General features: G+C 31.6%; 1 protein-coding gene across 1 annotated transcript; it reads left to right on the plus strand.

Moving 5' to 3' along the window:
• The first annotated feature begins 379 nt into the window (after positions 1-379).
• On the plus strand, positions 380-1,557 carry LOC134686619 (uncharacterized). The gene has a single exon (XM_063546295.1). The coding sequence runs from the start codon at positions 474-476 to the stop codon at positions 1,413-1,415; it is 942 nt and encodes a 313-aa protein (XP_063402365.1). The 5' UTR covers positions 380-473; the 3' UTR covers positions 1,416-1,557.
• Positions 1,558-16,024: the final 14,467 nt, after the last annotated feature.

The following is a 16,024-nucleotide window of genomic DNA, read 5'->3' on the forward strand; positions in this document are numbered from 1 at the left end:
AGCTTATTAAAAGTTTCCAGATTGATTTAAAACCAATAACGTTTTTAAAGTTAAACACGACTACCTTTCATATTAGCTATACAATACTATAATTTTTATGCGTTTCCCCATGATTGACAGTTATACTATGCGCTTTAAATCTGTTGAGGTTTGAGCTTAAATCGTCAGTGTTGAAAAGTTTAGTCCTGTTATCTATGGTTCGGATATTCGTAAAATAAACAGATTATGACGATGACATCCAGAGAAAACTGACCAAAGTTTGCCTTATATATGTGTGAGGATTTTGTAAATTATGGAATGTGCAGCTATTGTAGATTTCATTGACTTATGTTTTTGAGATTCTATGGATTTTGTAGTACAAGTGAAATAGTATGTGCATTTTCTCTATTCGCTTTTTAAATATCAAGGTTCTCAAGATACCTTCAACGCGTATAATCTTCTAAATACTTGATCATCTTTTAATTGTGGTAACAATGGCATTTCCTAAGAAAACTTCATCGAAAGAAGTATCATTTCAGCATTCTCACAGCGAGGCTGATATAGCTAAACTATTGATATCACTACCAAGTCTTAGTTGTTCTACGGGAGATTTGCCATCAAAGGAGCAGCTAGTTTCTTATGACAATGAGGATGGAGTATACTCATCGGAAATACCAGAATTCGAATTTGAAAAGACAAAACGAAATGTTGGTATCCCGATGGTTGCTGGTCAAACAGAAAATGAAACAAAAGCCAGAAAATTAAATAAAACGGAAGAAAGCCGACTCGAAACATTAAGAACACACTTTGAAAAGCAACAAACTATGTTCGAAAAACAGTATAATCAACATCAACGCCGTTTCAGAATCAGATCCGCTCGTGTTTTGCAAAATGGTAATACAGCAAATAGAAATAGTGCAGGGAATACTGTCTCGCCACGATCTAGGCCGAAATCTTTGCCAGCGACTATGCCATCACGTGATTTAGAAAGACCTGTTTTCAATAAGCAAGCGTCCGTTCACAATGAATGTAAAAATGACAAATTGTGTGGAACATGTGAGAGGATCCAGAGAATAATTAAACAATATGAAATAGAGATGAAAACAAACTTTGATGTAACAAACACACATCATACTGTGTGTTTATTTTCTGACGCTCAAATAAAAAACTTTATCAATTTAGTGGAAACAAAATATTGCAGTGATCTGCCTGGTGTAGTAGAAATGCTTCATAGTTCTAAATACTCTGGCGTTAGTCGAAATCATTCGTCAAGTACTTTAGTGCCAAAGTCTGGAATTCAAGACAGGATTAAAGCATTCTGTAGGTCACAAGAGGAGTTCAATAAAAAGCACCCAGTATCTCGTTCTGTAAAACTATTTGTGGATAACGAAAGAATTAAGCAAGCTCAGATGGCTACAAAAATTTCAAAAAAATGAAGAAAAAATACGTTTTTTATATTAAAGTTTAACGACGATTTGTTGAATTCTAAGATCTGTTTGGAATCATTTTTATATTTAAAGAAAAATGGTTCTCGTATCAGGGATACTAACCGAGGCTTCCTTCAAATATGTATGCGGCTTTACATTCATACATGTAGTACATACATCGAAAAAATATTCTTTAGAAATAAAATAATTTGTTTTATAATATTTTATCTCCGTTTTGTAAAGTTAGTTGTGAATTTATTCATGTTCTCATAAATATCTGAAAGTTTAACTTGTTAATGCTTTTGTTTGAATTCCAACATTCACGTATTATCAGTGTTAACCAAAGTTCTACATAATAAATGTGTATTTAGTGAAGTTTCATCATAGGAGAACTGTACAAAGGTTTAATACATGTTTTGCTCATTAATCAAAATGTTATACAACAAGGTTTGATCATAACCGACGTCATTTGTATTCAACTGGTATACATGTCTTATACATGTTATAAACTACATTGTTTAACACCGCCATTTGTAGGCATATTACGTATGACCATGCAATTCACTTTGATTCAATTTTAATATCTTTTCATACGCATGTTGTGAGACAACTTTTCTTTTCATGTCGTCAAAAGAATAATTTTATATCATACATGTATCACATGTACTTATAAACGGATAGGCTTAATATATCAGTCGAAAAATATTATTTTGGCAACCCGTTTTGAAAAGATAATTTTGGTACACCATTTTTAAAATTATAAATTTATTTACCATTTTAGGTACCTGTAATAGATAAAGGATTAATTAAAAAAATACCATAATACTAAATTGTTTTAACAAGAATTATGAATTTATGGTATTTAAGTTTGTGATTTTAAACTTTGTAGGTAATACTGAATTGATTAAATTGAATAATCTTTCTTTTAAAATATTTAACAATAATTTAATTTTGGATGTAACGCGTCTTCTGGTTGGATGACGTTATTTTGTTATCAGCCCATAGACACAATTTGGTCATATGACCGTGACGTAATCAACGTTTTTTCACGGTATTCTGCGGTTTAAAATGGAATTTTATAATTAAATTGTAAGAAATGACTGTAATATTTTTTCTGTCTATTCGAAAAAACATAAAAAATGTGGTGCACACTGTTAAATAACTCGCTACGCGCGTTATTTAGTGTGCACCACATTTTTATGTTATTTCTTCATAGACAGAAAAAATATTACAGTCATCCCTTAAATAATAGTCTGTGTTTATTTAGTAGATCTTTTGTACATATAATCGTTTCTCCTATCATCTGGCATTTTTAACTAGAATATAATGGGCATAATTAACTTTTTTGTTTTTCGGTCTGTTCGCCCGTTCGTTCGTCCGGTCTTCCGTCCGTTCGTCCATCCGTCCGACTGTCCCGTTTCACGTTAAAGTTTTTTGTCAAGATAGTTTTGATGAAGTTGAAGTCCAATCAACTTGAAAAATGTTCCTTATGATATGATCTTTCTAATGTAAATGCAATATTAGAGTTTTGACCCAAATTTTACAGTCTACTGATCATAGAAATTGATAGTGCGAGTGGAGTATCCGTGTACTATGGACACATCTTTGAACCCATTTATTCTATCATTCACCTATTATTTGAAACATAATATATCATCAGTAACAAATGAACTGTTTATATATATAAAAAAAAGATGTGTTATATTGCCAATGAGAGAACTCTCCACAAGAGAACAAATGAAAAATATAGTTCACGGTACGGCCTTTAACAATAAACAAAACCAATACCACATATAGTCAGCTATAAAAGGGCATAAAATGATTTATGTAAAACAATGTACAAAATGTAACGAAAACAGATATGTAACACATCAGCAAACGTTTTTATTGGTGTTTGATATGAAAATGAAAGCCTAGACAACCTTTAAGAAAAAAGACACTCGAAATGACGTAAAATATAGCATATATAGGTCAATGTGCAGCCTTCAACGATGAGCAAAATCCATAACATGCTTTTAAAGGCCCCGAAATGACAAATGTAATATACAACAAACGTGAAAATTAACGGCCTAAATTATGTTCATAACAATAAACGAAAAACAAAAATAAAAGTATAGTATGCAGCAACAAACGACTGATACTGAATTGTAGGCTCCTAGCTTTGTACGGGCCACTTTCTGTGACCTTGGCTATAGTGTAGGCTCCTAGCTTTGTACGGGCCACTTCTGTGACCTTGACTATAGTGAGGATTTCAATTATTTGGCTTTTAGAGGGGGAGTCAGAGTACCCAGAAATAGGTAGAATAATTTGCAATACAATCGAGGTACTAGTATAATAACACACTCCCCACGAGCGGTGTTCGAACTCGAATCGATATTTTCTAGTCTAGTGATTAATGCAAATGATTAACTTTGACAACTTTGATCACCCTATCCCATATCTATGGAGTTTAGTTCTGTATGTGGGATGTATATGTTCCATTACAACACGCAGCCACGTCCGATCAGAATGAGTATCTAAAACATTGTCATGATCTCTTTGCAACAAATTAAAATTTCTGAATGTGACCTACTGCAATTTTACAATAATTACGATCGCGCTTCTTCAAGAATGTTTCGTTAATGTGTTACTGTCCTTAACTTGAATGAACTAGGGTTATTGAGATCATTGAGCTAAAAAAAAATCAATCATGAATGCGGTATTGGTTTTGTTCATTGTTGAAGGCCGTATGGTGACGTATATTTGTTAATTTCTGTGGCATTTGGTCTTTTGTCCAGAGTTTTCATTGGCAATCATACCACATATTTTCTTCATATTGTATATGACTTCAGAAAACATTTCTGAAACAATTTTTTTATTTTTGTAAACGTTTTAGATCAAATGTATACCACTTAAAAGGAAATCCTTATCGTCATCTGCTGATATTCGAAGATCTTTTAATAAAGACAGCAATTCAATTTAAATAAAAACTTGCACGAGTCTCTCGTGAAATTCGCCTCAAACAGCTTATTCACGAAACCGTGGCACAGTCAACTGAAATTAGCTCATGTGAGTTTCACGCGAATCCCATATGTTTGCGTGAATCTTAAAAATAAGGTTATTCATGCAAATAACATCTAAATTTTCAAATTTCTTCAAACTTTAAATTTACAAGAACATTTTTATGTTAGTTTCCTGTTAAATTCACGTGAGCAACATTTTCTTGTGTATATTGAAGAGAAGAATATTTTAAGATTGTTTTCAGACAGATTAATGTTTATTATACAATTATCTAATGTAAAAATTCTCTCACTAGAGGCATACTCTTCTATGTACTTGGTAGCCTTTTTGCCCAGACTATTTACAAAATGTAGCTCAATGCCTTCCTTTTTGCATTAAGTTGTTAAGTTTACTTTAATTCTAATCCTGTATTTTCTTTTGATCAACACCTTCAAAAACGATATTAAACATGTAATTGGAATTAAAAATCAAAACACAATTTCCTGTCAAAACATTTATCAAAGGACAGAGTTCGCAAGGTAAAGAAAACCACAAGGAAAAAATGTAAGACCAGACTTTAAAGTTAGCATTTATACTTAAACACCTTTAAGATTCTTTTTAATCAAAATGTTCTTTCCAATTAAAGGACAAAGAATTACAAAAAGGAACAATTTATTCGCCTGGTTGTAAGGTCAACATTTTTGTTACAGAGTATTATTCCTTGAACGGTCATTAAAATTTTAATCCTAGTCTATCTCGATTAGTGATCAAGTAGAGTAGAAAAGAAAACTCCAAATAGCGATCTTTTTAAATACCTTTAATTGTCCATATAATATATATTCCTAAATTGGATATTTTAATTTACTTGATCTACTGACAATTAACTTGCAATGTATCATTGAAATGGTTACATTTAAAATACGTAAACTTACTTACTCGAAAAGTACCTTACGATGGCGTGACCACTTTGAGTGTAGGGGGATCGGGTTAAAACTAATGAATTAGAACCTGTTTCTGCTGTTTTTTATGACAAGCTTGCGAGAGCAAAAACTGTGTAGCACTAAATAATATGTCCATTTGGATATGTTACTAGGTTGAAATAATCTTACTAGGTATGTAATAAATACGGATCGACGTCTAAGTATTCATCAACCAAGCATGTAAGCAAACAAGCAAGCAAAAAAAATAAGGCCGTTAGTTTTTTTCGCTTGAATGGTTTTTCATTTTCATTTCGGAGCCTTTTATAGCTGACCATGCGGGATTGGTTTTGCTCATTGTTGAAGGCCGATGACCTATAGTTGTATATTTTTGTGGCATGTTGGTCTCTTGTGGACAGTTGTCTCATTGAAAATCATACCAAATCTTATTTTTTTTTATAAACAAACAAACAAGCAGGCTAATAAACAAGCATTCAAATAGTTATCAAAAGTACCAGGACTATAATTTAAACGCCAGACGCGCGTTTCGTCTACATAAGACTCATCAGTGACGCTCAGATCAAAATAGTAAAAAAGCCAAACAAATACTAAATTGAAGAGCATTTCAAATATGAACCAAAATGTGTCTAAACAAAAAACGAGTAACTTCATTTACCTATATAATTATTTTAAAAAGTAACTTTTAATATAAGATTGGTTATGTATTGTGATATTATTTCCGCTGTAAGTTGGCCGTATTTCTCGGATATGTTTGAAGACAGATTAAGGTATTACTTATTGAAAAGTAACTTAAAAATGTATGATTAAATATTTACTTCGTTGTAATTTGAATCAGCTTTAGGTTGATTTTGCGTTAAGTTGATAAGGCAGCACAGCAGACATATATTGGATATATAAAGTAATTATAATAATCAAAATAATTTACCAAAAGGAAATGTCAAAATACTAGAATGACATAGACGCTATTGTGGTCCACTAATCTAAAAAAAAATTGGATAAGCTCCGTTCGAGATTACATGTTAATTAATGAAATTGTATGTCAAAATATCAAATGACTTTCGTTTTCATTTTTTCGGCATAAATGTATTGTTGGGTTACAACTACAGTACTCTCGAAATCTGTTGTATTCTTTTTAACACCTGACTGGATATCACGTGTGCATTTGTCTCTATGTAGGAATCAAGTTTTTTTTTATATCTATATACATATTTTCTCAGGTGCACAATTTATTTATGCAAACCATATGTGAATGATAATAAATAGTTAAAATGATATTCACCAACTTTATACAATCTACAACTTAATAATTAGCAATCCTTGAAACTCGAATTTTGAAAAATATCAACTATCCAAACAGATTTGAACAAATACAAATACGCAAACTTGCAAATTACACATGTATACTTAAATGATTAACATTAGAGTTTGTCCATCTAATAAAATGACCTTTAAAAGGATAAACAAATTGAATCATTTAAACAATACAAATTGGTCAATAATAATCTAATCATAGATTAGGTAAATTCCATAAAAGTTTTTAAGGGTCGATTTAGTTAAATGAATAATTTCATTATATTTTTATTTTCAACGAAGGGAGTAAATCCCGCACCTGCAGCTTGCTTCAGATGGCCCCTAAACAGTAATGTATACTATCATAGTTCAGCGAAATGGATACCTCACCAAACTTCGAAACAGATAAATGGACCCAAATTAAAAGAAAACACACATATACGACTATCAAAGACTAGAGGTTCTTCACTTGACACACCGTCAGTCTCATTAGAGACGAGCACTAAGTGTTAAGGTTTGTTTGAATTGTGAAGTACAATTTAGAGTCAACACACAGAACCTTTAAATAAGTTTTACTCTTATATCTTTTTCTTTGTTGTTTGGAATTATCTGTTTTTCTTTCTGATATAATTTTTTCTGTCGTATACTAGAATCGTATATAGTTTTGTAATACTTCTCACTGTTGATGAACAAGTTAGAATAATTGACTTTGGTACAGAATTATGATCTTTGTAGGTCTCTCCTTTAGCACTCAAATATATGCGTAAGAAGTGTCTGTTTGGGTTTTAACTGGTGTATTCATACGCATCAGCGTCTAGTTTGAATTTGAATATGAATCCATTGCTTCTTGAATTTGGAGTTTCACGTTAAACAACAGTCGCAACAACTTATTCGGGATTCTATAAATGACCTATAATAAGCCAATATTCCCAGCCTTGTCTACTTATGTCCTGCTCCTTTCCGTCGCAGTCGAAATTCCTGCTCCTCATTCTGGCATTACTTATTTCATTTGAAATAAGGGTCAAGCTACGACACTGATTACGTTCAAGATAGCATGCCATTATATAATCAATATTATAATGTAAGTCAAATTAATGGTTACTAATATGATATTATGCAAAACAAAATACATTCAAAAGAAACTATTGAGACTGTTAATATCTAAATGATTCTAATAGATATCCTTATAGTATTTCGCTTTAATGTGTATCAAGGATCTATAAAATGAGTCGCTGTTATTTGATGAATGTAATTATTTCTATTTTTAATATAAAGTATAAATTTACTTTCCAATTTAATCACTCGATATTCACATTTGATGTATAATACTGGAAAACCAATTAATTTGTTTTAAATTTCATCTCAAATGGTATATTGTCTGTGCAATATTATCGAACAAACATGAACACCAATCTTTCATTGAGTATATAAATTAACAATCAAACTGTCTTTTGGTTGCACACAAAAGCACAAACCATATACTCGTTAAAAGTAAACATCATGAGTTAATGTGGAAAATCTAAAAATGGTGGTTATGCATTTCAAAAAATGATTGTTTCTTTTATAAATTATAAAAGTGTGTTAAACATTTTACTTTCAATATGATTGGTTAAAGAAAAGTATTAGGAAAAACAACCCTACCGGAGTATGTATTTTACATATAAAGCAGATTTGCCAGACCAAATTCAAATGATAGCTAGAATGATGCTTAATTTCCATATGTATTGTATAATGTGTTAAAGGTTAGGGGGATCACTCACTTGAATGCTTTATCCCACCACATCAGTATGTGCTTTTTTTTTAAAACAAAAGCCTTCAATTCAGTTGTTGCTGTATGTTCATTTCTGTTTTCGTTTGTTTTTAACATACACTTATATCTGTTGTATTTTTTTATATGTCTTGAATTGTTTTAATCAGTTAATGTTGGGACAAATTATAGCTTTATGATACGGTATTTGTTTTATTCATTTTTTAAGTTGGTGCCGTTACCTACAGCTGCTAACATCTTTGTGGCGTGAATTTAAATCTACGTAATTTCAATTGGTGCCTGCATATTATTGTCGCATTGGTAATCATACTATCTCCCTTTTTGATATTGAAATCGGGCTTACGACAAAGTTGTGTGTATTATTTTCCGAATGTTCAAGAGACAGTTATTGTTTATTACAGGCAAATACTATAACCCAGTCTCAAGCTGTGTCTGGAGGTTCTGTTGTTTAGATATATTTTTGAGTCCCTGCAAATATTTGATGACATTGGAATGCTCCATAACTTCTATTGACAGTGCTTATCATATATATTTATATATTTACATATTTACATCAATCAAATATGTGAGACAGAATAAAGACTTGTGGTTTTTTTTTTACCATCTATTTATGTATCATATACCCTTTAAGAGCGTCCAGTTGATATTTGGGGATTGGATAGTATATAGCTTTTAGAAATGAATATTCTGGCGTGGTAAGAAAAAATGGCAATACCCTTAGAATTACCATGCCTATCATGTTGTGGCCAAACAAATGGTCAAACATTATAAAAGAGGTCCCTAATTAAAATGCTTTATATAAACTCATCATAGATTTCAGGACTAAATTTAGTATATACGCCACAAAAGACTCATCAGTGACGCTCGAATCCAAAAAAGTTAAAAGGGCCAAAAAATAATACGAAGTTGAAGAGCGTTGAGAACCGAAATTCCTAAACATTTTGCCAAACACAGTATGAGTGGGTTCTCGTCTCCTTTTTCTTTAAAACTCGGACTAAGACGCTTGATTCTCTGTTGAGCATCATTCATTTTATAAAACTGTCATTTCTAGTAAAAATCCTGTATAAAGAACACTGATAGGAATGCCAATCTAAGGTCAAGTATTTCGTTACTTCTGATTAGTTCGATATTTGAATGAACATTTAAATTTTATAATTTCATCTATTCTATTCTGTGGTTAATTGATAGCATACAATTTTATGTTTGACGATTTAAAATATTATAATCATATCTACAATGCAGTAATTGTAGATCTTCACATACATTGTATTGGATTTAAAATTTTAAAGACAAATGTAAATACTTTCAACTGCTTACCCTTAAAAACAAATTATGGCTATCTATTTTTCTGTCTTGAATTTCATCTATCACGTGTCTATTCTTAGTATAGTCATGGACCATGATTAAGTGGCAGATGGAAATATCTACTTTTGATATAATAGTTAGTTTTATATATTAGGCTTAAATATTATACCAAAGTCAATGGCCACTTGAGACTCTATCGTCTTATTGGTGCTATCATAGATTTGTATAACCTTCCTGATACAGCTTGAAAATTTCATTAAGTGTCTTCTGTTTATTATCTACCGACAGGAGTCGAATTAGCATTGTTAAATAAACTCTTATATAGCTTGAAATTTCCAATTTTTATCCTCTTTTTTACCTCCAGTTTTTGATGGGGTTCTTGTTGCTCAGTCTTCAATTTTCTTAATTGTGTGTTGTATACTGTTGTTTTTCATTTTGACTTTTCTGTTTTAGTCACAGCGTTGTCAGTTTATTTTCGACTTATACGTTTGAATGTTCCGTTGGCATTGTTTATTTGTTTTATCGTCTTAAACTTTCACGAATATATGCCACTGGACATTACGCAACCATCAATCAATCAATCAATTAATTGATTAGTCCTTCGGAGGTGATCTTACGATTTAGACTTATCACCGGATTTGAACTTGCACGACCAACACTACAGGTGCCTCGTGTGGAGCAGGATCTACTTATTTTTTCATCCCTAGTTTTGTTTAAAGATGGTTCGTGTTGCTCCTGTTGTAGTTAAAGGTGTTGTTCTTCGTTCTTTTATAAGTTTTAAAGCGTTGTTTATACCGGTAACACTCTTATTTGTTATAGAAAATAAGTTTCTATTTCGAATATTCAGATTCCGTCAAGATTCATGGTTCACCAATGGTTTACTAATCTGGTGATAGCTATTATCATTAAAGGTTTAGTTATACGCAATAACCAATCCGCTATTGTGTGGTACCTAGTCACCTGATTTAATTTATCATCATATTCCATAGGAGTAAAACGACGGTTGTCGTATGTGAAGTAGGGACTTCTTACCTTTTCGGAGCACCTGAGACCACATCCGTTTTATTGTGAGGTTTGTGTTGCTCAATCTTTAGCTTTCCATGTTTTTGTTTTTGCAATGGCATTGTCAGTTCGTTTTCGATGTATAAATTTGAATACCCCTTTATTATTATCTTTCGCCTCTTTTTAATATATGCTAAACATGACTGTGTATTGACGGGCACGAACACATAAACTTTATACTGAATACCGCAGGAGTCATTCTGTATATATATCAAGCTTGGTTAAAATTGGGTGTGGTTTCAGTGAAGATTTTAAGAAAGAGATTATTAGTATGTTTACAAACGATAGCAACTGACGCCCAGAGATGGCAACTAATCTTCAATAGATAAAGTGATAAACCATTTGTATTTACAAACAAAAAGTACATCTTTATTTTGAAAGAAATACATTGAAGCCAAATTAATCTAAATCCAATGCTTTATGAATTGTCCTGCTAAACTACTTAGTTGGCGGTCCTTATAAAAGATTTAGCTAATATCCATTCTGAATTGGCAAATGTATTGTTCCTGTTTTTGTAAAATGCTTATTTTAACATGTTTTAACTATTTTAAAAGGTTCAACCAGAATATTGCAGTTTTGTATTGTCTTCAACAGTGCTGATCCGTTCTTCACTCAGAAGTGTAGCTCCACCAGTTATTGTCTCGTCCATTGTAGTAATAACATTAATGGTATCAATTTACCTGCACCAGATGCGCATTGTAGATATACATCCAATATATAGCTCTCTTGATGTGTGCAGAGTCCAGAGAATACGGAAGTTTGATTCCAATGTCTTGAATGCTGTAGTATGAAACGAAGTCTCCATCATTGTTCAAAATATGTATTCCATGGTTTTTATAATCTGTAACCATAATGTTGTCTGATTGTGTAGACAGTACACATTGAGGCCAAAATTGTACGTCTTCAGTTTTGATACCACGATGATCCGTATAAAGTCCCAAAGGATTTCCTCACTGGTCGATAACAACCACTCTTCCCCTACCATCCTCATATCAGCGATCCTCTACACATATATGTTCTTTATTGTTACTGGAAATTGAATAGGGAAGCGAAAATAAACATGTGTGGGAATTGTCATATTCATATTCAATTAAATGGTTTCCTTCTTGGTCCATTAAAATTACGATACGTCGTCCTGTGCCGGGAATCCTGGTCCTTGAGATTTGGCAGCTACAAGGACATGCTGATCCTTAGTGATATGAATGTCCCTTGATATCAAAGGTGATACATGTACATTAAAAACTGAGTCCGTTACATTTTGTATTGTTCCATTGATCAATTTTAATCTAGTCAGTTCAACTGTTGATATTAAAATACTGCTGGTAGATATGTTTGCTGGTCCATAAATGAAAAGGTGGAAATTTGATTATACCATAACATTGTCTTTTTCAAGTTTACAATGTTGTAATACTTCGTTTAGATTGTCAGCTATCCACAGAGTGCCATCAGGACTTTAACTTATGTAATGAATATTATTTAGCTCTGTGGTCCATTGTTTTCTTACTTTAAATTCAACAGGGGCTTAGTGTTCCTTAAATAATGCACTGCCCTCTTGATTTCCAAAATTAAGTACTGTAAATTCACAAGGAACGAATTTTGGCAAAGATGAATTATTCATGGTTTCTTGAGAAATATTTTCATTTAATGAAATATTCAGTTTATCAAAATCTCTGAAGAACTCTATAAAATCTTTGGACGTGACGATTCGTTTTTGTTTGTTTTATTCTTTGGTCAATTTTCATTTTTTCCTCATGTTGTAAAGTTCCGAAGCGATGATCCACATCTTCAACAAGATTATCAGCATACTGATCGAATGCATTATATAGTTTTTTTTATGATCTATTATGTTCTGCTTAACCTGTTTTAGTTCTAGATTATCCGGTTAACCACCTTCTGTGTTGCAGAACTTAAATTCCTCTCTACTTTGATTTGTACTTTTTTTAATGCCCTCTTTTTATCATTAAATTTCTCATCATCCACAAAGGTATGCCCATTATAGACTTTGACAATACATTACTATAGGTTCCAACATATTCGTCGTTCTAACTTATATCTATCTTCGTCATTTGGTGCCTCATTGGTATTGTCTCATTGGCAATCATACCATCTTCCATTTTTATATTGAAAATAATTTTTAGTTTTTTAGTTCTTCCGAATATTTGATTGTTCTTAAATTCTATTGGCAGTGGGTGTATGCTTATCATATACATCTCTCATTACATCAATCAAATATGTAAGACAGATTAAAGGTCGACCTGTGATTTCCTAACTATCTACTTATGTATCATATACCCCTTAAACGCGACTATTAGATATTTTGGGATTGGATAGTATATTGTTTTTAGAAATGAATATTTTGGCGTGATACGAGAAAATGGTAATCACCTTAAAATTACCATGCCTGAAATTTTTATGCCCAAAAATGGCCAAGCATTTTAAAAGCGGTTCCTCTTTAAAAATGCTGTATGACAATCTAAGATCAAGTGTTTCGTTACTTTTGATTAGTTCGATAAAAATTTGAATGGGCATTTAAATTTTATACTTGCATCTATTCTCTTCTGTGTTAATTGATTATAACAGCATACAATTTATAGATCTACAATACAGTCATTGTAGAGATCTTCATATACATTGTATTTGATTTAAAAATTTAATGATAAATGTAAATACTTTCAACTGCTAACCTTTAAAAGCAAATTATGGCTATATACTAGTATATTTCTGTCTTGAATTTCATGTATTACATGTCTATTCTTAGTACAGTCATGATTAAGTGGTAGTGGATAATATTTAATCTTGATTTATAAGTTAGTTTTATATATTAGGCTTAAATACTATACCAAAGTCAATGGTCACTTGAGACTTTATTCCTGTATTGGTGCTATCAAAGATTTTTTATAACCATTTTTGATTAAGTGTCTTCTGTTTATTATCGTCTGGCACGAGTTAAAACTTAAAACTATTCAAACAAGAGTCTTTTACTTGGCACAACTATCATAAAGGGAAAATTCAGTAAAAAAACATCCCATTAACTTTAATGCTAATGTATATCTTCAGTTACATGTATACTTGATTTAACGTTAGAAATCAGCTTTCATGTATCATTCCTAAATCATGTTTTGCAACAATAAAAACATAGGTTCATGTCCCATTTTTGGGGCATTCACATGAACATGTTTATAAAAGCTGTCGATTCGCACTTTATTCCTTTACTGTCTCCCATTACTTTGCAACCATGTAGCGAAAATTTTTATGTATTTATCTTATTTTTTTCATTGTTTTTAGGGGAGGAATGCCCTTTACTGTCACATTGGTTAGAATTTTACTGTGTCTGGGGTCTCAAATAATTGTCATTACCATCATTTGTGTAAAAAAAGTTAGTGTGTTTCTTCCAAATCAGATGATTTTTTGTTGTGTACACCAAAAATGCTGTTCACATAATTTGGCAAGAATGTTTACTGTTGTTCGTCATGAAGGTCATCATAACTATATTCAGGAAATATCAGGATAATGCATTCAATTATATTCCTTGCAATTGTTTAATTACAGATTTTTTTTCTCTCTTGTATTTCCTTTTTATTTTTTTTGTTACTTTCTCAGTCATTAATAATTAACATTTTAGGTTAATAATCTACATAATGAGAAGGCTTACTTGACGAACAGTTTAGTAGAATCAGTTTTAAATAAATGGGGAATGTGTCCATGGGGACAAAGATGATGACCCTGCTCTCATACAACTTTATGAAGGAATAAATCAACAATCAACAGTGACGCTACCCAAATTTGTACCTGATTTGAGATTTGTGGCAAACTTTAGATAGAAAATGGAAACCAAAAATTCAGTTCCATTTGTAAAGGAAGTACACCACTAATTCATGGTCCCATTGCTTTCTATGTTAAATTCCTCCGTTTCAAGCAGGCACACCTCTTTTATTTTAAGTTCAAATAAAGTGGCAATCATTGCATTTCAAAGCAACTCTTTATGGTGTCTTGTACTGGAAAAATCAACATACCTTACATGGCATATAAGAACGAACTGGTTCCCGGAACTTCAGATGTACCAAAACAGGCACTTCAGATCTGACAAACAGACAAAATGTACCCTCTTTTTAAAACTTGATGCAGTTTTTTAATATTCAAAATTAAAAGTCCAAAAGTGTTCTACAATGATCACCAGTCCTTCAGCTTTCATTTGATACCAAAAATACCTAAATATTCTACATATTTTGAAAGTTACACTCATGCGTAGGAACTATTTTGTGTTAAATATGTACTACTTTCTGGTATGTGCTTTCTGGCCGGGCCTGAATTAGTGGTGTTACACCTAAAGGGGCATAACTCTACAACAGTATAAAAGTGATGACACAAAAATTCATACTTGATCTGTGTTATGTTGTACTAACCACTGTGTATAAGTTTTATAACATTTGTTTGAGACTAAAGTAAGAGAATGTAAACCAATTTTAGGACGGATGGATTTACATATTTACATAGAGGGTTAAGGGTAAAACTTAATGCCTTTCCTCTACGGCAGGGGCATAAAAATAATTTTAAAATGAAATTTAGATACAGTTTTTATATGAGAAAGAATAGCCAAGTTATGGTTGCTCATAATGAACCCTGCACTGTGCAGATAAAGGTTTCTCTCATTCTAAATTATTAACTTTTAAATATACTGGATTCAATTAATAAGAAACAGTTTTATTATTTAGTATTTTGAAGTGATTTATCTTCCTTTGAGCATAGATATCTTTTATCTGCAACTTTTGTAACTTTTACTTTTTTGGGGTTAAGTTCACGTAAAATATTTCATTTGAGATAGATGTGAATTAAATAAACAAAAAATTCACACGAGTTTCACATAAAAGCTCTTTTACAGCGAATTTCATGTGAGAGATTTGCATATTCAGGAAATTTTGCACATGTGAAAAATTCCAACAAATCTCTCACATGAGCTAATATTTTAGTATTAAATGCATGTTTTTTTGTAGTTGTCCTTTGTTGCTATATATATATATATATATTTTCAATTTTCATTCATTATTTTGTACATAAATCAAGTCAGTAGTTTTTTTTGTTTGAATTGTTTTACATTGTCATTTCTTGAACTTTTATAGCTGACTATGTGGTATACATATGTAGGTGTTGCTCACTAAAGCTGTGCAGTGACCTATAGTTGTTAACTTTTATGTCATTTGGTCTCTGGTTGAGAGTAGTCTCATTGGAAATCAAACCACATCTTATTTGTATATTTATAACTTATGGAAACAAGTGTT

Source organism: Mytilus trossulus, chromosome 10 (genome assembly GCF_036588685.1).
Source record: "Mytilus trossulus isolate FHL-02 chromosome 10, PNRI_Mtr1.1.1.hap1, whole genome shotgun sequence".
In the NCBI taxonomy this organism is placed as follows: domain Eukaryota; kingdom Metazoa; phylum Mollusca; class Bivalvia; order Mytilida; family Mytilidae; genus Mytilus; species Mytilus trossulus.